This window comes from Furipterus horrens, unplaced genomic scaffold (assembly GCF_987537825.1).
Source record: "Furipterus horrens unplaced genomic scaffold, mFurHor1.1.pri manual_scaffold_6, whole genome shotgun sequence".
NCBI lineage: Eukaryota > Metazoa > Chordata > Mammalia > Chiroptera > Furipteridae > Furipterus > Furipterus horrens.
In genome coordinates this window covers 128,288,831-128,315,373 of record NW_028327176.1, presented here as the reverse complement: position 1 = coordinate 128,315,373, position 26,543 = coordinate 128,288,831, and the positions used below count along the sequence as shown (strand labels likewise).

Sequence of the window (26,543 nt, the reverse complement as noted above, 5' to 3'; positions counted from 1 at the left end):
GAACCAAGAATAGTAGTGAACAAAAAACAGACACTATCCATGAAACCAGGATGTTTGCAGCTAAGTAAGGATGATGAGAATTTATCAAATAATCACACAACTATTAACACAGATCAGGAAAATGACTTTTCCAAGTCCGTTTATGCTCAGGGCCTTGAATGCAAATGATCCTCTTCTATGAAGGTCCACTTCAGCTATACTACTCACTGCCTTCCCTTCTAATCCCTCATTCTCTCCTCACTAAATAGCTCCTGTTTAAAGTTTTACATGAGCACATTTACATTTTGTAATATGTATTGCTCCCTCCACATCCCCCCTTTATTTACAGGCCTCATGTTATACATCTTGTTTTATACCTTAAGAATCCTATGAGAAGGTAGAGAGATCACATGGTCACCCAAAACATCTGATAAACAGCAATTAGGACAATGAACATTCTTCTTTTATTCAAAATAATATTTTTAGGTGAAATTGCTTACCCAAGTATAAGAAACTGCCCTGGGGCTGGAAGACTCAGTTGTATGGAGTCTTTCAGTAGGATCAGCAGTGATGCCCAACTATCCACTAAATTGGGCACGGGAATTCTGCAAGTTAAATATATTTTTTATATATACATATATAGAAATCCACAGTAAACTTTTAGTTTTCTTTATATTTTCCAACAGTCTAACCAATTTTCCTACTAGTTTCTCTGAAACATCCTAAACTTTATTGACTATGAGTGAACAAAATTCCTAAAAGATTTATCTTTTCTACTAATGTTATTTAAAAAGAAAATCAAATACATTTAAAATACCCAGTGTGATTTATTAGTCTAGAAATTTTGCTATAGAAATCCCAGTTTTTAACACATAGACTCTCAGAAGTAAAATACAGCTGAAATCTCAGTTTAATTACCAACATCTTATTTATCTACTCCCTATCCTGTTCTCTCCATTTCTCTTCTGTATTGGCTGTTTTTCCTTCACCTTTGAGTCTGTCTCATCAGAAGGAGACCTGCTATTCTACTGTGAACAGTATAGTCTCTCACCTCTAGAGAAAATTAAGATGATCTCCGTTTCAGTCTGATCTTAATCCTGACAACTCTATATGTCTAACTTCAAATTTTGAGCAATCACAACCAGTTTTAATACACCAAATAACCTAACTTGATAAATGTCAGTCACAGATCACAAAACGATGCTATGTTTGGTGATGAAAACTGAATTACCCCTATGATGGAGGATTAAGATTCAGGTTCTGCAGCAAGAAGTTTGTCAAACTGTAGTCAACTAACTTTCTGTTCAGGGTTAGTTAATGCAAAACTGGAATGCTGTAACAAAAAGATACTTTCATACCATCATTCCTAACATTAAAATATCATATTAGGCTACCACATGCTCACATATATCAAAATAATAATAAATTCAGTGGCAATAGGCATGGTTTCAATCATAGGATTGTGCTTTTCATTTACAACATTTAAATGATTTTTTATTAATTGTTTTATTATCCAGTGTATCTTAAATACACTTAGGTCTTTAAGTATGTAAGATTCGTATGGCTGGGTCATTAAGATATTCAATGACTTGTATTAATATATCCATAAATACTGTTTCTCTGTTTCTAGCATTTGTTCTTTTGGTTTTAGGGGAAAAACAGCAAATTCTTGAAAGAATTCAGGTATTTTTCTTTTTCTCCTATATTTCATAACCTGTAAACATTGCTAATGCAGTAAGGAGAGATGCACATCAGTTATCTTACCTTTGAATATAAGCATAGAAAAATTGAAGCATGCAGACTTCCAAAGAAAGATGTTTCTATAAACAAAAGAAATCAATTTTACAGGGAAGAAAAACGCTGCCTTTGCTTTTTCATTGTTGTAACTACTCTGTATTTTACTGCCAACTTTTAATTTAAAAAAATCAAACACAAGTTTGTTATAAGAAAACCATGCAGCTCTCTTTTAGTAGGAAAAGAATTCGACCTATTTAAAAAGCTGAGAATAGATGGAAGGAATAAAATGATTCTCAATTTCTCCCACACCGGCCAGCTATTATTTTTAAATGATCCATTTACTCTATAAGCATGAAAACTAGTTTTATTATAATTAGCTTATGTGTGATTGGTGCTATCAGAATTAGGTTGAGATTTTTAGAAAATGAGCTTTTAATCTCTCTTACCACACATTTGTTAAATTAGTGTAGTCAAATGTGGGAGCAAAACCTAATAGCCTAAAATGTAGTCTATAACTAAAGACAGTGCTGAGTGAAATACATAATAAAAAGAAATACCTATCTATTTCTATTTATTAGAAATTAATAATATGCAAGAAAATAAAACTGATGACATTGACATTTACCAATTTGTTCCTTTTTAGTGGCGACTATTCCCTTGAAGTTTTCCCCTTTTATCACAAAGAAAAATCAACTATCTAATCTATTCAGAACATGGTAGATTGAGAGCGGAGAGGCAGCGGGTGGGGCGTGTATGTGTGAAATTTGGTCTTACTTGTTTTCGTATCCTACACACTTAGGTCCAATGTCTGGTACAAGGAGATCTCAAAATATTATTCTGAAGCGAGCTTTCATAGGCAAAATTAAAATCCTCTCACAAATGACCCAGAGGTTATTTTAGAATAGTAGGGAAATTAAAAAGTTAAGGACACTGCCTATTTACACAGGCAAGTGCACTTTTCCCACTGGCAACTCAAGAAAAAGAGAAAAGAAAAAAAAATCAACATTTTCAGATATCTGTAATAATTTTTCTTTGGATGTGATCAGGTCTTTTTTGAACAGCTTAAAGTCTTAATGTTCACAGTTGCTAAACATTTTCTAAGAAAATATGACTTCTTAGTATTGCTATAACAAAGAGCAGAAAATGTATAAAAGTCCATAATTTTAATATTTATAGACTTTTATGTCTGTCTAATTAGAGAAGAGGCACTGTGAGTGCAGAGCCTGTGTTATCCGTTTTTTGTAGCTCTTGGAAAGCACAGTCTATGGTTAAGAAATGACATTGACTAAAACTAAGGTTATGGCAAAATATGAACAGTTTACAGAATTAAGAGATTCATTTTGAGGACTAAGGCAGGGATACCCACATTCACCACTCTTATCAGCATAGTACTAGAGTCTGAGACACAGCGATCACACGATAAGAAATAAAAGGCATCCAAACTGGAAGGGAAATAATTGTCATTATTTGAATTTTATATACAGACATAATATTGTATATAAAAAAACCCCAAATATTCCACCAAAAAACTATTGAAACTGGTAAATAAATTCACTAAAGTAGCAGAATAAAAAATAAATAAATTCCAGAAATAGACGGCATTTTTAATGAACTATCAGAAAAGGAAACTAAGAAAACAATTCCATTTGTAATTGCATTAAAAAATTACTAGGAATAAATTTAACCAAGGATGTAAAAGACTTGTATTTAGAATATTATAAGACACTGAAGAAAGAAACTGAAGAAAATTCAAATAAATGGAAGCATACACTGTATTCATGAATAGGAAGAATTAAACATCGTTAAAGTGTCGATACTATCCAAAACAATCTATAGATTCAACACAAGTACTAACAAGATACCAATGGTATATTTCACAGAACTAAACCAAATAATCCAAAAATTTATATGGAACCACAAAAAACCTGAATAACTACAGTGATCTTGAAAAAGAAGAATAAAGTTGGAGGAATCAAGCTACCTGATATCAAACTATACTACGAGGCCATCATAATCAAAACAGCATGGTACTGCTATGAAAACAGATATATAGGTCAATGAAACAGAAAAGAACAAAGAAATATATCCATGGCTATATGGTTAATTAATATTTAACAAAGGAGGCAAGAACATACAATGTGGTAAAGATAGTCTCTTCAATAACTGATGCTGGGAAAAATCGGACAGATACTTGCAAAAATAAAATAAAACTAGACCACCGCCTTACTCTACATACAAGAATAAACTCAGAATGGATTCCAGACTTTAATGTAAGGCTCAAAACCATAAAATCCTAGAAAACATAAGCAGTAAAATCTTGGACATTCTCTTAGCAGATCCCCTTGGGCAAGGGAAATAAAAAAATAAATAAATGTAACTATATCAAACAGAAAAGCTTTTGCATAGCAAAGAAAACCATCAAAAAAAAGAAAAGACAGCCCACTGAATGGGAGAACATATTCAACAATGATACATATGATAAAAGGTTAATATCCAAAATTTATAAAGAACTCAAACATCAAAAAATACAAACAATCCAATTAAAAAATGAGCAAAGGATTATGAAGAGTCACTTCTCCAAAGAGGACATACAGGTGGACAATAGACATATGAAAAGATGCTCAGCGCCACTAATCCTCAGAGAAAAGCCAGTTAAAACCACAATGAGATACTACTTCACACCTGCCACAATGGCTATCATCAATAAATCAACAAACAAGTGCTGGCAAGGATGTGGAGAAAACGGAACACCATACACTGTTGGTGGCAATGCAGACTGGTGCAGTCACTGTGGAAAACAGTATGGAGGATCCTAAAAAATTAAAAATAGGACTGCCTTATGACCCAGCAATTTCACTTCTGGGTATGTATCAAAAGAAACCCAAAACACTAACTCAAAAGAATATATGCACTTCTATGTTCACTGCAGCATTATTTATAATAGCCAAGTTATGGAAGCAACCCAGGTGGCCACCAATAGATGAGTGAATAAAAAAGCAGTGGTCCATATATACGATGGAATATTACTCAGCCATAAAAAAGAACTAAATTTTACCATATGTAACAACACGAATAGACCTAGAGGATATTATGCTAACTGAAATAAGTTAGTCAGAGAAAGGCAAATACCGTATGATTTCACTTATATGTGGAATATAAAGAATATAAATGAACCAACAAAATAGAAACACTTATAGGAACAGAGAACAGACTGATGGCTGCCAGATGGGAGGCAGGCTGTGGGGACGGGGCGACAAAGGTGAAGGGAATGAGAAGTACAGATCGGTAGTTACAAAACAGCCATGGAGATATAAAGTACAGCAAAGGAAATATAATCAATAATATTTTAACAACTGTGTATGGTGCCAAGTGAGTTCTGAAACTATCAGGGGGAACATTTTATAAAATATATGGGTGTCTAACTTCTATGCTGCACACCTGAAACTGTGATTGAAAATTATTTAAAAAGAGAAAGCAATAAAGAGACTGTGAGGAAGTCTGCAACTGAGATAAGCAGACCTTGGGCTCTTGGTTTCTGTATTCTGCCTTTAAAGGACCAGAGAAGCCTCCCCTAAGAATTAGGTCACACAGCTCTTGACTGCCTTAGATGCACATATAGAGAGATATGAGCAGTTAAGTGTTTTTCACAATCACCACAATAAGTCATTGAAGATATTGATAATTTTTTTTTTTACGGTAGTGGGTGCTACATGCATTCATCTCTGATAAAAGGACACTACTGTACAAAAAAAAAAAAAAAAAAAAAAAAATCTTACCTACCAGCACCATTTTTGAAATAGAACTGTAAACAAAAGCTAAGAAAAGCTCTTCTTACCTTGTCTTTTGCTATGGCTGGGGGCTGCTTTAAAACTTCTTTCACAGTCTGTATAACAGTTTCTGCTCTCATGACACTGATTGAGCGAACCAGTTCTACTAGTAAAAGTTGTTCTTCACTGGCTGCGGGAATAACCTGGATAACACATCATTGTATTTATGTATGTAAGTGTGTATATAAGGCTCTCAATAGAAGTCACAGAGCTAAGTGAATGTTTTATGGCCTCTTCTTAATAAAGGGTTTTTCAAGTCCCTTAAGTATACTTTAGGCAAAACATTGTTATCAATAATAAATACATGTTCATCATTTTTTTTTAATCACAGAGTAAGCCTGATTTAAAAAAAAGTCAGTGCTTTATCCCTTCTTATGCCCCAAAACAACCAAGCTCAACTTTTAGCTTTTTTATTATTTCTGAGTAATATACAATGCTATAATTATTTCTATTTCATAATTTTTCCAATTTTAGATATTACCTACTTTATACTTTAGAAGACAATGATTGAGCTCTCTTAGACACTTTCCCCTATCCTCCCACATAATTATTTCAAAATTTTACTTAAACCAACATCCAGTGTTTACATGCTGTTTATGGCTGCGCTGTATACTAAACTATCACTGCATTTCTCTTCTCATCCAACTTTTTGTTTTTCCTAGAATAAACTGATTTTTTTGTTTGTTTGCTTGCTTGGTTTTCTCTCTATCACAAATTCATCCTAAATGCTCCAATGAGTATAAATCTCCTCTAATTATTTATTCAAACATATCAGGTAATTAATATTATTCTATCCTTTCCTCCTTTTCTTATTCCTTTTTTTCTTGAGACATCTTTCTGTTTTACTCTTGGTTGGTACCCACTAGGCTTGTATCACCTTGATATTTCTGTGACTACCGGCCTAGAGACCCCCTTTCTTTTTATTTTGTGTCAGAACCCCTATTACTTTGATCCCATGTTTTCTTCCTACTTGGTTTATTCCTCTTCTGGTGGAGATGTATCTTCTTGTAGCTGAGAAAAGGTGAATTTATGGCAATTTTTTTCTAAGATATTGTTTAAAACATCTTGAGTGAGTTTGGCTGGGTATAGAATTATAGGTTTAAGCTAACTTTCCCATCAGTTTCTAATGTTGCTATTGGCAAGTCTTCTCATTATTCCAGTCAGAGGAACAGTATTTTAAGATTTTCAGATATTGTCTTTAAATCCAGTGTACTGAAATCACTCTGATTTTTGTGCAGATCTCTTTTTCACAGTGACAGTTGGGGGGATTTTCTTGTACTATTTCTTTGATAGTTTTCTCCCCTCGTTGTTTTTTGTTACTTCTTTCTGCAAAAAGATATTGAACCTCCAATATCACTTCTCTAATTTTCTTATCTCCCATTTCCCATTTCTTTATATTTACATACTATATCTGATAGCTATCCCTTTTGCTTGCAATCCTTTGTTTTGCTGATGCTATAAAACGTAATATCCAAGAAAATTTTTAGTTTTTGCAATCATCTTTTTTTCTACTCTCTTCTTATTTCATTGATGCAATATGGTTTCACATATTGAAGGACATGGTTATTATTGTTTACATCTTCTTCTGTTACCTGAATTGTTCCTTTTGATTTTTCTTATCTAGGTGTTTGGTCTTTGTCTATCATATTAAAAGCTTTTATTTATTTATTTATTTATTTCATGTGACTGTTAATCCTTGTGTCTATTGTTTCAGGTGTATAACCTAGTGACTGGACATTACATAATTTACTCCATGATCAGCACAATTAATGTTGTTGACATCTGACACCATAGTTATTACAATATTATTAACTATATTCCCTATGCTGTGCTTTACATCCCTGTGACTATTCTGTAACTACCATTTGTACTTCTTAATCCCTTCACCTTTTTTTTACCCATTCCTCTCAAGTCCCCTCCCATCTTTCACTCAGTCCCCCAAACTTTTTCTCCTCTGACAACCATCAGCTTGTTCTCTGTATCTATGAGTCTGTTTCTGTTTTGTTTGTTCATTTATATTCTTTAGATTCCACATATAAGTGAAATCATATGGTATTTGTCTTTCTCTGACTGACATATTTCACTTAGCATAATACCCTCTAGGCCCATCCATGCTGTCAAAATGGTAAGATTTTGTTCTTTTTTATGGCTGAGTAATATTTCAATGTATATGTGCACCACTGATATTTTTAACCACTCATCTATTGGTGGTATGGCACCTGGGTTGATTCCATAACTTGGCTATTATAAATAATGCTGCAATGAACATAAGAGTGCATATATTCTAATGAGTTAGTGTTTTGGGTTTCTTTGGATATATAACCAGAAGTGAAATTACTGGGTCATAAGGCAGTTCCATTTTTAATTTATTGAGGATGCTCCATACTGTTTTCCACAGTGGCTGCACTAATCTGCATTCCCATCAACAGTGCACAGGGTTCACTTTTTTCTACATCCTTGCCAACACTTGTTGTTTGTTGATTTACTGATGATAGCTATTGTGGCAGGTGTGAGGTGGTATCTCATTGTGGTTTTAATTGGCTTTTCTCTGAGGATTGGTGATGTTGGGCATCTTTTCATATGTCTATTGTCCACCTGTATGTCCTCTTTGGAGAAGTGACTCTTCATAATCCTTTGCCCATTTTTTAATTGGATTGTTTGTATTTTTTGGTGTTTGAGTTCTTTATAAACTTTGGATATTAACCTTTTATCATATGTATCATTGTTGAATATGTTCTCCCATTCAGTGGGCTGTCTTTTCATTTTTGATACTTTTCTCTGCTATGCAAAAACTTTTCAGTTTGATATAGTTGCATTTGTTTATTTTTTATTTCCCCTGCCCAAGGGGATCTGCTAAGAGAAATGTCTAAGATTTTACTGCCTATGTTTTCTAGGATTTTATGGTTTTGAGTCTTACATTAAAGTCTTGAATCCATTCTGAGTTTATTCTTGTATGTAGAGTAAGGCAGTGGTCTAGTTTTATTTTATTTTTGCAAGTATCTGTCCGATTTTCCCAGCACCACTTATGGAATAGACTATCTTTACCCCATTGTATGTTCTTGCACCCTTTGTTAAATATTATTTGACTGCTTTAAAAAAGTCCAGGATTTTAATTCTTCCAGTGCACCATCTACTACTGAATCCTCACATGCAAAATAATGTCGGATAAGTGAAATGTTTATTTATTTTTATTACTTTAGAAATGTCAGCATATATGTATTGTTAAATCAGCACAAAAATAACATATCAGAAACCTTTAGCTAGACAAATCATATAACTTACATGAATGTAAATGTAATAGCCTTAATATTCTAATGAGTTACTATTTCTAATACAGAACTTTTTTTAAGCTTTCAAAATCACAAAGCAACAAAATTTTCACATATATAACCCCATCAAAACCAATTTATAAATTGCATTTAGAAACAAACTAACCTATCATGTCATAATAAAAAAACTATTAAAGATACAAACTTTTCTCTCTATCCTTGCTTTGTACACTGAATAACCAAGATTTAAAAGACATACTCTACTAGCTCTGGCTGGTGTGGTTCAGTTGATTGAGCACCAGCCTGCGAACCAAAGAGTAGCTGGTTTGATTCCCAGTCAGGACACATGCCTGGGTTGAAGGCCAGGTCCCCAGTTGGGGGCGCTCAAGAGGCAACCACACATAGCTGTTTCTCTCCCTCTTTATCTCCCTCCCTTCCCCACTCTCTAAAATAAATAAAATATTTTTAAAAATAAAAATAAAAAGATATACTCTACAAGATTACTATGGCTATTCAAATATAGCTAGTTTAATCAGATTGATTTCTCTTTTCACTTAAAATAGGACCTTTTATGCTTATTTAAGAAATTTAGGCAACAAGTCATATCTAAACCAGTAGACAAACTGTTTCTTTTCTACCTACTCCCCTAACCCAGCCCTTTTGCCGCTAATGGTGACTTGAAAAGTAACCTGTACAGTAGGTCCTCAATGAGGTCATTTTGTTTGTCATTTCTTTATAACACTGATGAGATGCAGTAGGAACTTAACTCTTGTTTATATCTATTAGGTTTCATTATATATTGTTTTGCCACAGTTTCAAGAACCCACTGTCAATATTAAGTGAGGACTTACTGTAATCACCAAATGCTTACCAACTAAAAGAACAAAAAGTGTAAAATGGTTAAATACATACTTTGGTTCTGTTGGTGTTTTTGTTCTGTCTTCTTTCATTCCATACAAATGCAATGGCAGCCATAAAATGAACACCATGATTCATTGAAATGGGGCCCAATAATTCAAGAATCTGCTGTCTCAAGTTCTAAAATAAGTAAATGACAAGCGAGTTAAAAATTATGTAAGCATTAATAACTGAACTGCACTTTTAGCATTTATTGGAATAACCTATAGTAGTACTTATAAGTTTTATTACCTAAATAATAGCAGAGGAAACAGTAATCATGTTATAAGACTCAACCATGGCCATTTTAATTCTAAAAGAGAAAAGCCTATAAAGTAACAACAACCAGTCAGCTAAACGCATGTCTCAGTAATGTGATGAGATAACAGAAAAACACAATATAGTTGGCTCTTGAACAATAAGCATTGAACTGTGAGGGTCCACTTATAAGTGAATTTTTTCCAATAAATACCTGTACTGTTTTCTATCTGTGGTTGGGAGTCCATGGATGTGAAGGCCTGATTGTGTGCACTGATTTATGCCAGTGTATATACGGCACTTGAGTATCCACAGATTTTGACATCCATGAGAGTTCTTGGAACTAAATCCCCCGTGGATACTGAGGGAAACTTAAGTTTTGGGGTAGTCAAAAGTTACACATGGATTTTCAAATGCACTAGGGATCAGTGGCCCCAACCCCTGTGGGGTTCAAGGGGCAACTGTAAATGAAATTTCATTATGTTTGATGTAGATTTTATTGTTTAAGTCAGGGGGCAGAGGGGTTTTATATTTAAGTGAAACTGAACAAAAAAAAAAACACCCCATAGTTTATTCTAAACTCAGACACAATTTTCTCATGATTCTAACCCTTCCCCTTCGCCCAATTCTAAATGTGCTCCCATGACTCACAAATCTAAGAAGTCAGGTGTAGGTAACAGAGGAATGTCAATTTGACAACTGACAAAGCATAACACTTTTAAGAATTCATATAATTTTCTTCTAAATATAAAGTAGAAAATTTGGAAAATACATAAAAGTATTTTAAAACAACTATTAATTCCACCATTCTAAGATAAGTACTATTAACACATGAACTTTATTCCTTTTTCTGCAGAGAAATTTATTTTACCTAATTGGAAATACAGTATTTGTTCAATTAAGTAACATCCCTGTTTCACTAAACTCTTAACCATTTTTCTATATACTAATAAATTAGTAGCTGCATAATGTAACACTAAAGGACAATATTTTTAACCATTTACTGGTACTTATTGTTTAGGATCTCTCTTTGTTTACCATCAAATAAGGCTATAATAAATCTCTTATAACTATATATTTGCATAATTTTGATTACTTTAGAATTCATTACTAGGTAAAAAATTATATATACTTTCAAAGTTCTTTGTACAAATTGCTAAATTGTTTTCCAGGAGGGTTTGCAAATAAAATGTCAACTTAAAATGCCCTTAGAAAAAGGAACAAAGTTTAACATCTAAGAATAAACCTCAAAAATATTATTATGTCACATGAAAGAAGTTAGAAACAAAGACCAAATAATGTATGATTTCATTTATACCAAATGCTCAGAAAAAGCAAATCTACATATAGAGAAAACAAATTAATGGTTGATTGGGGTTAGGGATAAGAACATGGAGTGACTGCAAATGGGTATTTGAAATCTTTGTGGTGATAGACACATTTGAAAATTAGACTGTGGTGATAGCTTCATTACACTGAAAATTAATTTTTAAAAATCATTATATTGTATGACTTTAAATAGGTGAATTTTATATCACAATTCAATAAGTAGTTAACAATTATTTGATAATTAATTACTCAATCCATTAGAGTGCCATAAATATGACTCAAATTATTCACAAATCTAAAACATAATCTTTGGGCAAGTGCTGAAATAGACTCTTGAGTTCCAGATGAAGTGTGAATTTCTAACCTTTGTGGCTCCAAGATTAATAGTGGTTACAGATGCAGATGCAGCAAGAGTCATCTTTTCCGAAGAATCAGCCTGATGCAGTATGCTCCAAAGCAAAGTCACAGAGGACATGATCATATGAAGGATTGAAAGGATTCCTTTGCGGGCTTCCAACAAGTGTCTTTGGTCTACATTGACCCAAAGCTATTAATGTTGGGGGGAGAAAACAAAACACTGATTACTGAGGCTTACAAATGTGAACTTACTGTATCTCAGAGTTTTTTTTTTAAAGTCAAATATCTGTGCAGTCTTACTTGGTGATACTGTGTAGTAGGATCCAACAAACAGTAATGGATAATGGCTGTGATCCCTTCTAAAAGAGTAAGAATCATATCTGGTGGAATAATTGATGCCATCCACAGAGGCCTGAAATAAAATGCATTCATTTGAATATAAGTTCTGAGGGAAAAAAGTCTATGTTTTATCAATAGTAAATGTCCAGCATGTACGAGGCACATAGTAAATGTTCAATAAATATTACATAAATAAATAACCGAAAGAATAAACTGGGAGCTTGTATATCTTAATCTATAAAATAAGTGAGTGGCATTAAATGTACCAAAGTTCTTCTTGGCTAAAAAATTCTATATAAAATAATTTAGCTAGTAAATCTCTAGCAACTATATAAGACAGACATATTAATATTATATGACACAGGCAGTATTATATTTTACATGTAGTCACTGAGGATGTACAGAAGATAACCCAGAAACTAGCCTAATGAATATCTGGCTAATCTGACAGAGTAATTTTAAACATGGCCTAGGGATAGACAGAATTTCACCTCTAAAACAAGAAATACAATCAGATGGGAAAAGAATTATTTGTAATTTTAAATTAATGTACTGTGAAATTAATTTGCACTTAGATAATACATCAGATAAAACCATGGAAATCCTTTTATGAGCTTTCTATTACTTTTGCCAGTTCAGTCAAGAAGAACATAATTAATTTAAGCCCTTAGGAGAAAGAAAGGCCTTTGTAAACATTCTTTCTCTTTTCCAACTTGTTCTTTTATTGTTTCTCTTCCTCAGTCTGAATTTTCTTTGTGAAAATAACATACTATTTGTAACCTCCTGAAACTCACTAATTTATTTACTTAAATTGTGACTGACATTCTGGATGACTGAGAAGTCATATATGTGGTAATTGTCAATGACAAAAAAGTTAAAAATCAACTCTTACCTACTATCAGATAATCCTGTTTCATATTTGTACTGCTGAATTAGATTATCTAAATTTCTGCAAAGCTGTAGTGTCACAGAAACAACCACTCTCTGTAGAACTTTTCCCATGTAAGGCAGAGTAGATGTGATTAAACCAATCCATTGTGGGTGCATCTTACAAGCACAGTGTTGATGTAAAGCCCGTATCACTGCACAGAGAAACATGCCTTGACATGTGATTGGCTGAGCATGCAAATACTGGAGAGAAATCATGGGCTGATGGGGATTGATGTGTTCCAGTTCAGACACAACAAAATCAAAACCTGTTTCATTTTCTTCAGGGGTAGTCATTACCCAGTGTTCTAGAACAATGAGCCTCTGAAGAACTTTCAGAAGTTGTGACTGGAGTGTGCTGCCATTGTCAAATTCATCCTCTGAGAAATTGATAAGGCTGTCCTCTGAGAAACCTTCTTCCACAGCAATCATATTCTTACCTGCCATTTTTTCACTATGCCATTTCTGTGCACTAAAGATAGATGACAGCAAACAGTGAAGAACTACTTTCTGAACTTTGCACTTAGATAACATATCAGAGATAAAACTAGGGAAACCCTTTGCTGAGCTTTCTATTACTTTTGCCAGTTCAGTAAAGAGAATTGTCAAAATTTCTATGCTCATCATCTGCATGTTTCGATTGCCTATTAAATCTTGTGCAGTGACCTTGACGTGAGTTGGGTAATGGCTACGCATGTAATATAAGCAGAGTGAAATAAGAATTTCAATGTACATAGAACTCCTAAAGTTATGATTTGAGTCCACTGGAATGTGACTATAAAAGTCTTTGCCCATAACAGAAATCCGGTGTCTGGCCAAAAGATTCTGAAGCAGCGACAACTGAGGGGTGTACACATTATTTATACTAGTGGTTGAAATGGCATTTACAAAAGCAATAGGATTAGTTTTCAATATAGCTTTGATGGCAGAAAAGGCATAAAGAGTCCTTGATGAATCATACAACTGGAGATACAGAAGAACATGCTGATAGAGAGGATGGATGTTGAAATTAGGAGACTTCTGTGATCCTGGAGAACCCATGTCACTCTCAATTTCAGAGATTTCTCCCTCTCCACAGCTATACCAGTTCTCTAAATCCAGACCATCACTAAAGAATACATTGGTTTGTTTGAGTTTTTCATTTGAAGACTTCTTCTTGTCATCGTCCTTTTTTTTGGCAAGTTTTACTTTAGGTTTTGCTCCTGGTTGTTTACCTGACTCCTTAACAATTGTTTCTTTCTCTGAGACTTTTTCTGATAATTTTTCTTTGAAGCTGAACTGAATACTACTGTGACTCCTCTGTCTAGATTTGGTTTCTGTGGAAGCAACAGAAGAGTCATGGAGAGTCTGTGTGATTCCTGAAATACAAGGTGAGGAGCTATTTCTGGAGATTCCATTTGCCACACACTCACGGCCTTCTTCCGCAGACACAGACAGAAGCTGAGAATTTTCATTACTCAGCAAAGTACTCTGACTCTGCTGAGTGGACTGATCTTCACTTTTAATTGCCTGCTTGCTTGGATCTACATCACTGTGATTTAGGGGCATAGCTTCAATTTCTAACTGGGAAGTAACTGATGCAGATTCTGCTTCGAGGCCACTTACAACTTTACATATCAGGTCAAACACTACCTGCTGAATGTCATCATCTGGGGAGCTTGCATTTGCCATTTGAGAATCCTCTTGGGTATTCACATTTTCAGGATCAACTTCATAACTCAGGTTGTCTCCAGCAGAGGACTGTGAACATCCAGAATCAGAACTCTGAAGTATTTCTATCTGTTGGTCTGGAAGGTCAAAATCAGATACAACCATTGGAATTGTCTCACTGCTGGTACTTAGAAGGGAAAGTCTGTCACTTAATGGGTTAACAGTGAGACTAAAATTCTCTATTTCATCCACTGTAAGCGGCTTTTCACCATTTCCTTTAGATGCAATGAGTTGTACTTGGCTCACTGGAGTATGAGAAAAATAGTAAAGGAGGAAAAATATAAAATATATTAAAATAATGAAAATACAGAAATGTAAACTGAACTCAAGATTCTAATCATTAGTTTGAAAATCTACTTGTATTTTACTATTAAAATCATGTTATAGTACTATTTTAGACCCTTTAAGAAAACTATAGATGACTATTAATTAGAATTTAATAAACACAATTCAACAACAGAAGGCCTATTATTCAATTGAATTTAAACAGAACAGCACATTCAACACAGATGAAATATAAAAATTTGTCCTTATCCCCAAATAAGACATCTTTTTTTACTGCAATTCAAACTTCTAGTGTTTTTTCCTCCCTGTGTGATACTTTCCTTTAGTTATGCTAAAGGAAATTATGCAAACAAAACCTCCTTTATTTAAATAAAATTCAAAAGATGTTTATGAATTATCTGATATGAGTAAGACCCTAAACCAATAGACGGTGAGGGTGAGAGAAGGAAAAGACATCATTGTTCTAAGGATCTTAAAATTAGTAGGGAGTCACCAGTACATTAATCTTTTCTGCACTTTTTGGAGAGCACACTGTGTTGATGGCATTCTTTTAGAAAGGGTGGAAGCGGTACAAACGAAATGCCATCACTCTCAGGGAAATAATCACTATACCACAGGTGAGGTCTGAGATTGATTTCAGAGAAGAGAGAACTCAGCAGTCAGGCAACAAGTGTGGTAGGTAAAGTGATAACACACAGAAATTCTGGCAATTAACATAGTAGAGTATTTTCTCAGAAGATTCAGGAAAAGCAGTGGAAAGGAAGCCAGAGAAAGGAACCAAGCCTCCACAGCATGAGAGTTAGGTCCAGCTTGCAACATTTACCAGCAGTGAGCCTTTGAGAAAGTACATCCTTCTAAGAATCAGCTCCCTGCTTTTTTACTACTGACCTCACAGGGTTATTTGTCAAGAGATACAAATGATAAGTGACAGTTCCTAACATATAATAATCTAATCTAAGGGGGCCTTGTATTATAGAAGGCATCATTCAACAGTTTGTAAAGTGTGGGTTTCATAGTAATAATAGTTATTTATCAAACACTTATAATATGCCAGTCACTGCACTAAATAGGTCATACACATGATTTGAGAGATGAGCTGTGAGTCTCACTTTAAAGATGAGGAAAATGCCTCATAAAATATAAATACGCATTATAAGCTTACTATACATTCCTAGTGAGGACCAGAATTGTGAAATAAAAACTAAAAGTATTTCCATCAAAACAGAAGACTATCTCTGTGCTGATTACTCCCCTGAAAAACAATCAATTCATAAGAGAGAATCAAGTCCCCTAACATGGTTATTGATGAACCACATTCTGATATGGCCCGTAAGAGCATTGCTAGTGCATACAGAGGAGAGAAAATAAATCCATGGAGAAAATTACACGTTCAATTCTCTTGCCAATCACTGCTGTGTTCCCCTCTCACTTTATTTTAATAACTGAATTCTAAATAAAGCTTTTCTAGTTTCATGTGATATTCACCATTGCTGCATGCAAAATTTTCCATGAAATGCTTGTCACTCTCTTCGCCAGGATAACAAGGTGCCTTATTCCAATAACGTTCTGCTTGTACACGCTGCACTGAAACCCTGTGAGTTTTTGGGTGAAGCAGGAGCAATAGCAATGGTTCCAAAACTCTTGCAATATCATGTCTTTGGAGGACTTGGTTCAGCCAGGCTTGTCCCACAGAGCTCGTAGAACCATCAAGACTATTAAGGCTATCTAACATGATGAACAGTGACCTACAATAAACACAAATAATTAAAGAACAAGATACCTGCTTTAATTGTGACACTCTCATTTTTCTAAAATTAATATTACTGTTAAGTTGTGTTTCTTATTTTGCATTAACTATTTTAAACTAATTATATTTCAGGATAACTTGACCACAGCATTTTAGTAATCTTAATCCCTACAGTCTCAGTAGTTACAATAAGGAAAAAAAAAACTTTTTCCCTTTTTGTAGGTATTTGTGTTTCTTGAAATTTCTTGAAATTTATAAGATAAATAGTAAAGTACAGGAAAAAAAAAAAACACTTAGAAAATTAGTCTTGTTTTAACAACATATTCCTGTCACCATATACTGAACCCCCTGAAATCCAAGTCAAGATTACCTCTATGCTGGTCCAGGCTTCTCTGCTCCCACTCTCTTTACTAATCTAAACTATGCGCTTAATGCAAGGAAAGACTTTTTATGAAAGGCAAAAGGGATAGTTTGGAATCAGAACACCCAAGATTCAAATCTGGGTCATCCACTTCATCTTGTGTGGTCTTTGGCAAGTTACAACTTAGCTGGGTGATCACTGCCTCACTTGTATGATGAGGAAACATGCTCATCAAATTAGAGACGGTGTTTTTAAAGTACCTGGGCCTAGGGCCTAGTTCATTGTAGAGGTTCAACAGCAGATCATTTGAAGACGTGATGCTGCTTGAAAAGAACCAGCTGAAATAACATCTATTTGGGCTTTAAGCATAGTCAGGTTTGTGGCCACCTCTATGAAAACTTCTGATGCCAATATATGAATCTGCCTGTAAGTGGCATCTCCTTGGAAGTCAATGCAAATCTCATATTTGGGGAATGAGTCATCTAAGTAGGCTAGACAAATAGCAAAACCATTTTCAGGCAGCTAAGGGGTTTTCTGTAATTTAGCCTTATTTTTAGTAAGTCCAGTTCAGGCAGAAGAATGAGAATAATTGCTAGAGAAACACTTATACAATCTACTGTTTATATGCGATCTCGCTGAACATGACTATAGATTCAAGTAGGCTGTCTCCACTGCTATATTCCTGACACATGGAACGGAATCTACCACACTGTAGGGACTTGATAAATAGTCATCCAATGAAAGGAAGGGGCAGAGTGAGAAAGAGAAAATCTGGCAGACAATGAATCTGGCAGATAAATGAAAATGCCATGAATTTTAATATAGCTTAGATTTTTAACAATAATTTATAAATTCTATTTATAAAATGTGTAAATTGCCGCCCTGGCTTGGTGGCTGTTGGCTGGAGCATCATCTCATACACCAAAAGGCTGTGGGTTCAATTCCCAGTCAGGGCATAACCTAGGTTGAGGTTTCGATCCGTAATCAGGGCATATACAGGACGCAATTGATTGAAGTTTCTCTCACATCAGTGTTTCTCTTTCTCCCTCTCCCTTCCTCTCTAAAAATCAATAAACATAGCCTCAGGTGAAGATTAAAAATATTTTTTAAACATGTAAATTGCTATTGCCTACCCCTGCCAAACTAACTTCAGGATTAAAAAAAATAAAAAAATAAAATAAAAAACAGAGAGACATTAAGATATTTGACTGTAAAATCAGAATATAAAATGTAACCAACCTGTCAAAAGAACGTGCAAAAGATGAAGACTTATTTATATGGAGGTCCCTTGTTAGATGCCAAAGAACTGCAAACTTTGCATGTGCTTCCATCTTTATTTTCTGAGAGGGAACATGAGAGATTTAATTATTTTATTCTCCTTAGAAGATAAGCGATTTTAGCAAAGTCAAAATAGCTATTAAAGAGAGAGTGCTATGTTCAATGTTCATGATACTCCAAAACACAATACGATGAACAATTTTTTTCATGTAACGTAGAAACGTAGAAAATACTTAAATATATAAAAACTATTAATCCTAAAGGATTATCTCATGCTGCCTCATAAATGTTCAGTTTAGACTAGGTAATCAGTTTACTAAATTATTGAATAAAAGAGCTGATAATGTGCATGTCATCACGATATCTTGACTAAAGGAAGTACTTCATTTTAATATAAATGCTTAGTAATTAAAACTGATTTTATTGTATAACATGATTTACTTTTGCTCTGAAAAATTATATACTAGAGGGAGGGGGTGAAAAAACACTGGAATTATCTTCTGGAGGGTAGACCCATTGTGGTACAAGCTTCTCCTTTTAGGTGAGTGTTCTAGGACCCCATCTGTATCAGTGTGTCAGCTGGTGTTTGTTGTGACAGGCTGCATTCGGCTTCAGTGAATTTTTTTTTAAGACTCTCTCAATGGTTTTGCCCATTTCATGATGGGTGATTTATAAGCGCACCTGCCCACACATGTGTTAAGCAGTTTTTGACCAAAAACGGCATGACCCCTGTGCTCTACCCTCCCTATTCACCTGATCTCACCACCCCAAACGCCTTTTTGTGTTAGTTTCCATGGATGAAAAAAGGTTTCAAAGGGAAATGCTTTGCCCATGTGGAAGAGGCGAAACAAAAAATGGCAGAAATACTAGGCATCAAGATCAATGAGTTCAAAAACTTTTCTGAGCAGAACAAAATGTCCTGATAGGTGTATTGCATCAAATGGAGAGTACTTTGAAGGTAAAATATTCATAAAATATACAATTTTTAATGAATAAATTCTGTTTTTTGGGGGGTCCCTCCTTTGTATTATTCCAAAATGAACTTATCATCCCTTACAAAACTGGTTTATAAGATCAAAAAACTTAAACACCTAAAAAATTATTTCTACAAGAAAAATATTGCACTACTTCTGGGATTATTTGGAAAAGATTAAGTGTTATGATAACAATGGATAGAACAATGTAAAAATAATTTAGAAACATAAGCATTTGATATTAGATAATGAACACATTAATGTAAATCAAGTAGAAATTGTGATATTATCAAAAAGTTTATAGTGTTTCTCTAGCACTTGCAGAATTCTTCAAGTAAAACCCCACAAAACTAGGGATTACAATTGTTTAAATTGGTTGTAATCAGTAAAAAGTGCTCGCTTTTTCTGTAGGCTTAATAAATGCCCTTCCTATGAAGCCAGTGTTTGCAGATGAACCAATAGAAACATATGTAAAAACAAAAGTAATAGCTATTTTAACTTTTTTCATGGATGTATAGAATCTTTATTCAGAACTTAGTATTTTTTTACAATTGAAATGTTACACAAGTAAATAGGTATATAATTTGTCCTAAGTTTATACTTAAAGTAAAACAAATTATTAAATACAAAGCTTTATTTAAGATTTTATTTCTGAAGAGTTTTTGAAAGAATGTATTGAAGCTTAAATATAATTTTAATATTTTTCCTGTAATACTTTTCATTCTTCCTCATTTACTCCTTTGTTTGCCACTTGCTCACCCTGCCAAATGTTTGTTCCATTTACTCAACACGATGCCTTTTTGAATATGACCCATTCACACTCACTAGCACAGAGGGTTTTTGTTTCAATTAGGGTGATCTACTTCTAAAAGCTATTCAATAAAACCTTCAATTTATATTACAGAGCAGGTGCCAAGCTTCAAGTTACCCAGGAGACATCTATCAGAATGACTGTTCCAGCTTCTCAGGCTCACTTGTAACTCAGGCATCTTTACTCTAACTGATTTATGTATCATGTCCTGTACATTAGAATCAAAATCCTTATTCTGGATATGTACTATAATGAAAATAATAGAATCTCATATGTTAGCATTCTATAACCTATAAATGTAACTTAACACATATTATTTCATTTCCCATATATTAATGTAGCCATCAGTATCACAACTGAGTCCACTCATGACTCAAGAACTTGGACCAGCAACAACTTAAATTATCACTCCCCATAATTGGTGTCCTGAACAAGAAATAAACCCAATATTTGATTTTGGGTCACTTGATTTTTCATATTACTGATGCCTTTGTAAAGAACTAATAAGAAAAGAATGTTTATTTTAAAGATATTAAAATCACTCTGAACAAAATTATATTGCTCTTATTCAGATACTAGCTGCAATAATTTTCCTAGAGTTTCCTTACTTTACATTTGATTTAATAGGAGTGGGGATCTGACAGAAGATAAGAAGAAAAGAACTTACCTTATCTTTATGGGTTAACTGCTGACTTACAACATCCTCACAGATGCTGGAAGAAGGAACCAAGTTATGTAGCTGATAAAACAGTTCTACACTCTTTTGGTGGTGCTGAGGTGTCCTATCTCCCAGCTGGTCCCACAATGTTAAAGCTACATGCTGTAGAAAAAAAATGTAAAAGTGACAGTATTATAAAACCATAAGTGAAAACTTATTAGCAAACATTTCCTACTGGTACATACAAGTCTGACAGCCAGACCTCGAAGATTGTTAATACTCATTATGCCACTGGGATGAGATTTAAAAGTGTACCTTTCATCCGCCCACCGTCTGGTCACTCAGCCCTCAGAACTTCTTGTGATAATCCTTTAAAATATTTATTTAAACATCTGGCATGTAAGCACTTTCTGCAGAGCCAAAGGCAGTCCTCTTTTCACTAGTTCAGTGACATTTAGTAAAGTGATGCTGGGATACATTATCCTTAAAAAGGTATAAATCCCACACTGACTACATTAACATTTACAGTTATATGTTGCAAAGTGAAATACAACTCATAGTCCAAACATCCAAACTACTTAAGGCATATAAAACAGGTCATAATACTTCAGAGTTACATGTGTTAACCAGCATCTAATGATCTATGACAGCATTAATAAAAATTCAACAATCTTCAGGTTTACCACTACAATGTTCTAGAAACCAACCTTAATCTAGCAAGAGGAACCTATCTAGAGGGACACAATGACTTGAAATCAGATAAAATAGTTTAAAAAAAATTTTATGTATAAAAAAACTACCTTCTTAAGATGTAATACAATCCAAATATATTTAAAGTTCTGAGTAGAGAATATTATTTGTACTGTTATAGAAATCAAAGACTGTGCATTTTTTCTAAATGTCATCACACACCACAGATGATAATCAAACAATATACGGTAAGAAAAAACTCTTCTTAGGAGTTGTGGAGAGTTAAGTAGTACAAAGCAAAAGTGGTACAACCACTTGGTATGGAAATCTTATTTTTTACTATATAAGTGAGCTTTCCTTTCTCTTTCTTAGCTGAAATTATTTCCTCCATGAATTAGGTCCCTAATATTTGCTCTTTATTTACTTTAATATTCCCCTCATCCTTATCTTTTTTCTCCACACAAAAGCGGGGACAAAATGGCAAAGCAATAGCACAGGTTAACCGTGGTATCTTTTTCTATACAGCACGATATTCAAAAGTTCGATTAAGCCTGATCATCATCTTTAAAATTTTTGCTATGCAAACTAGGTCAAGTATCATCTTAGTCATGCATGTATTTAGAATTTACCTTGAAAAATTCAGTCTTCTCAGCTATGTACTTCAGATTGCCTGGCGTGAGAGGAGGTCTAATAACCACAGCTACTCTTCCCTGGTTTGGACTTAAAGGTTGTACAGGTTCCACACTGTTGATGTTTTCCCCAGTGACCATGACCACAGACTGAGTCAATCCCACCAGGTCCATGACCAGTGAAATAGCAACACTCTGCACACTAAAATCATTAGCTTGGTTGCAAGCATTCATCAGAGTCTGGAGCCACAGTGGAGGCTGCACATGCTCCCAGTCTGGAACAAAAGATGGAAGTCAACAGAGTTCATCACACTAACCCTTTCGTGCACACTTTATCTTCCCAGATAATTAAAAAACAAACAAACAAACAATCCTCTACTTACTACCTTTAGGTCTTGATCTATTAAGAAAACCATGCTTTCTTACCATGACTAGAAAATAAGCAATAACAAGTTTTCATAAACTTTTAAAAATAAGTACTTTTTTTTGCCAAGTTACACAATCTACTTTCCTGTACTGACATATAGTATATTAATCAAATATTATGCATTAATCACTGCAGTATATATATATTTAAAAAATCCCAGTTTTGATATCTGAGTACTATTGGAAAAAAAAAAACATACCACAGAAAATATTTAAGTATGAACGAAACAGAAACTACCTTACCAGTCTCTGATTCAGAATGTAATTCTGAGGTATGGTTCCCCTCAGCAATGTAAACTGGAAAACTTGAGCACTCCAAGAAGAGCTGGCAGGCAGCAAGGAAGGCAGAAAGGTATTCTTTTGAGGTTGCTTGTTTACTTATGCCTCTCTCTTTTACATCTCCATGTGAATCCCTGTCCCATTTTGAAGTGTCTCCTTGCTCTCTGCTGAGATCCCCATGATGCCCTGTAGCCAAAGCTGGAGAAAAAGAGTTACTCTGAACAATGTAGAGGTTGATAAGTCTGGTGAGAAACTGTTGGACATACTCCAAGCAGCACTGCATTGCAGTCTTTTGGACTGTCTTCCCACTTCGGGGTGCTGTTGCCTGAGTGACACTGGAAGGGGGCTGGATGATGGTTTCTTCAGATCCCACAGTGGAAGCTGTTTCTGTCTCAGAGGATGTGCTACCAATTGGGATGGTAGCTGTTCCCTGCCCCTCACTCAGTTCTCTGTCAATGTCATCAGTTCGGTCTGCTTGATACTGTATAAACTCAGTGAATCCACTCTCTGATGATTGACTACTTGGTGGATTTTCTCCATCTTCAAACACTTCAGTACGATTTTCAAGAGAAACTGATGATACCTGGTAGAGATTACAGAGAACAAAAGGCTGAGTAGCTAAATGTACATATTAGGAATAAAAATTAGAAACGACCATGTTTGGAGAGAAGTCAATTTTAGATTACTATTCACAACTTAATCTACACATTCAGTTGAATCTTAAAATGGTTTCTACGATTGATTTTTATGTCTAAGATAATCAATGGGAAATACAACTGTGGTTCTAATAAATACACTAAAGTCATTCACTAAATATTTACTTTTTACTACATGCATAGCATAAAGTTAGGTTCATGAGGGTAAAATACGCGTATGTAAAAATTTCTAAGATCCATATCCTTGTCTTCAAAAGACTAATAATTTATTTAATCTACTTTATGAAAACACTTCCCTAATATCTAAACAATGCAAGAAATGAGACATGTAAGGTGAAAAAAAATTACATTCTAAGAACTAGAAATAAAATCTAATAGATCATCTGTTCAGGACTACATGAGTGTGAAATTTGTCTGACAAGTATAAAGTACTATTTAAATGTTTGCCTATTAACATTCTTACAGACTTTTAATAAACAGTTACTGAACCCACATTACGTGCCAGAAACTATACTGGGACTAGGAATTAAAGATAGTTTATAATCTAGAGGACAAGATAAGAAACAATTAAAATATAAACAAAAAATGAACCAGGCATTGCAGTAGAGCTGGAATGGGTTAACTGTTCCCTCCCTGTGATAGGACAAGTACAATCATTAAGCATATTTTCTGGCCTAGCTTAAGTAAGCAAAAGTTGTACATAACATGAATTTCACAGGTGACTGTGCCAGAATTTGAATTTGAATAAGATTAAGGATTTGTACTAAAAGCTCTGCTGCCACAAAACTGTGCCTCACCCAATGTTCCTTCCTTCAGTGAACCATACCACCATTCATCAAACCAGGAAGACGGAAACCCAGAGGTGATTCCTGGTATTTCTGCCACCTCTCTTTTGACACTTCTTTTACATCCACTTCAGTATAGAGGTTAAGGGTGCTGGCTGTTAGTCAGCTAAGGCTCTGCCACTTTCTAGCTCAGCAAATTATTTAACCTCTCCAAACCTTGTTTTCCTAATTTGTGTAACCAACATGACAATAATGCCTACAATTTACAGTTGCTATGAGGATTAAGTTAAACAGGATATACGAGTATAAAGTATCTGGTATAATACGTGACACTTAGCAGATGTTCAATAAATGTTAGTAATCACTCATTACCCTTACTGATCCATTACTATGTCTTAACTGATTTTTCCCTTCTAAATATGTGGCTAATCCATCCATTTCTGTCTTCATTTCCCCATCTCGTTAGCACATTACCACCACTACTCTCACCTGCACTTCTGCAGGCTTCCCCACATAATTTTTGTTTCTCAGATCCATACTCCACACTACAGCCAGAATAATTTTTCTAATATACAAATATGATTATCCCACTTGCCTTTCCCCCCTTGGGTATGTTCCTAAGATAAAGAGTAAAAGCCTTAGTACAGTGAAAAGGCTCTGTAAGATCTGGGATCCTGCCTACAGGCGGATCTCCCCCCAGTGTCTACACTGTGCTCCTCTCTGCCTAAAAGTCTTTGCAAACACTCTTTCCTCTATCAGATGTTCTCTTTTTAGTGCTTCAGGCCTACCCCAAATTCCTTTGGGGTTTCACTCTATCCTTTCTCAAGAAAGCCTTCCTTGGCCCCTAGTCTAGATCAGATGCCTCCTATTTTCTACATTTCTACCACTCTGTATGTTCCTCTGTACATTATCACAACTATAATTAAATGTGCAATTATTTGTTTAATGTTCGTCTTCTAAAAAAAAAAAAAAAAGACTTGTGGAAGGGCACATACTGTGTCTAGTTAACTTCTGGGTACCCAGTGGTACTGCTGCATGAAAACAGGCTATTTTCTCTATACAAAGGTAAGAAAACTGAGGCTAAAAAGTTAAAAAAAAAAACTGGCCTTAAAAGTTACAGCAAGTAAGCTTATTAGAAGAGCTCAAATTAGGTAATTCTAATCTTCATGTTCCTTTCACCATAGCATATCACTTCATCTGTAATAGTATGAGAAATTTTCATATTATAATGCCAAAGTTAGAGATGGCTATCAAACTGAACTTGTCGATGTCTTCCCTTTGAAAAGTTAACAATCATTTAAAATCCTGTATTAATAAATTTTTAAAAAGAAGTATATAAATGGTGGAATTTTAATTAGCTCATTACTGTAAACTTATTTCTATACTTATCTTTTACAAAGATCATCAAACAGTATATATTACATTACTAGAATTCAAGCTACAAAATTCAGTGAAACTTGCATAAATTTGTGTTTACTTGTATGGTTTATATTCATATTATTTAATAAAATGTCTTTCTGAAAATAGGAAGAAATTATGTTTTTGACATTCCAATACATTGATTTTACAAAAATATACTAAAAACATAAAGACAAAACTAGATTTATCATTTTTTAAACCATTTCTTCACTTACACTTAAAAATACAGAAAATACCCTCAGCTTTCAAATATGATCAGTTTTCAGGTATCTCAGTGAAGATAATACCATTGTGCTTCAGTAAAAAGTAGGGAAGATAACCCTGGGAACATAGAAGAAAACCAAAGGGTGGAGGGGAGCATACTCTAAGGTTAATGAACCATTATGTAGTTTTAAAAAGTATATTTTTAAATCGTATTTCATTTACTACAAATGGATGTTCCCATTATCTTACCTCCAGATGTTTTCTACATAGTAAATATTCACATATTTAAATATGCTGAGAGAATGCTAAGGTCCTTTCCTTATTCTCACCAATCTCATTCAAATGAAAAGCAAAGTTTCAAAATAAGTTAATACCTATCTTAGTTTTATTTTTAAAATCTTAGAGGCATAAATTAAGGAAAGACAATAAAGAAAATGAATTTCCCAGTAACAGAGTCGCATCAAAACAGAATATCACATACCAATAATAAGCAGGTAGAAAGGAAAGCCTGAAAGACTAGTTTTAGTTCGTGTAGGATAATCCTGCATGTATTTAAATTGATGGCGGGTCAGTAGTGTTTATTTCACATATGAAAAGCAATATATTAAGAAGAACCAAGAAAAGTTAAAAGCAGTTTTAGAATTATTAGTTGGTGGGAAAGGTTGTATGAGATCATCCTGATAATGTATTCTTCCTGTCTGAAAAACAATAA

General features: G+C 34.2%; 1 protein-coding gene across 4 annotated transcripts in view; it reads right to left on the bottom strand.

Annotated features, from left to right (window-relative positions):
• The window catches only part of DOP1A (DOP1 leucine zipper like protein A), a 119,511-nt gene that overhangs the window by 23,183 nt on the left and 69,785 nt on the right, over positions 1 to 26,543 (bottom strand). For all 4 annotated transcript variants that reach the window (XM_090279621.1, XM_090279619.1, XM_090279620.1 and 1 more), the window contains exons 14-25: positions 22,732 to 23,350; positions 22,063 to 22,337; positions 20,753 to 20,905; positions 18,262 to 18,362; positions 16,400 to 16,659; positions 12,885 to 14,874; positions 11,954 to 12,065; positions 11,661 to 11,843; positions 9,725 to 9,850; positions 5,552 to 5,686; positions 1,744 to 1,799; positions 480 to 584 (exon numbers count right to left, since the gene is read on the bottom strand). In XM_090279621.1, the coding sequence (XP_090135747.1) occupies positions 480 to 584; positions 1,744 to 1,799; positions 5,552 to 5,686; positions 9,725 to 9,850; positions 11,661 to 11,843; positions 11,954 to 12,065; positions 12,885 to 14,874; positions 16,400 to 16,659; positions 18,262 to 18,362; positions 20,753 to 20,905; positions 22,063 to 22,337; positions 22,732 to 23,350 (4,115 nt within the window). The remainder of the gene's footprint in view (positions 1 to 479; positions 585 to 1,743; positions 1,800 to 5,551; positions 5,687 to 9,724; positions 9,851 to 11,660; positions 11,844 to 11,953; positions 12,066 to 12,884; positions 14,875 to 16,399; positions 16,660 to 18,261; positions 18,363 to 20,752; positions 20,906 to 22,062; positions 22,338 to 22,731; positions 23,351 to 26,543) is intronic.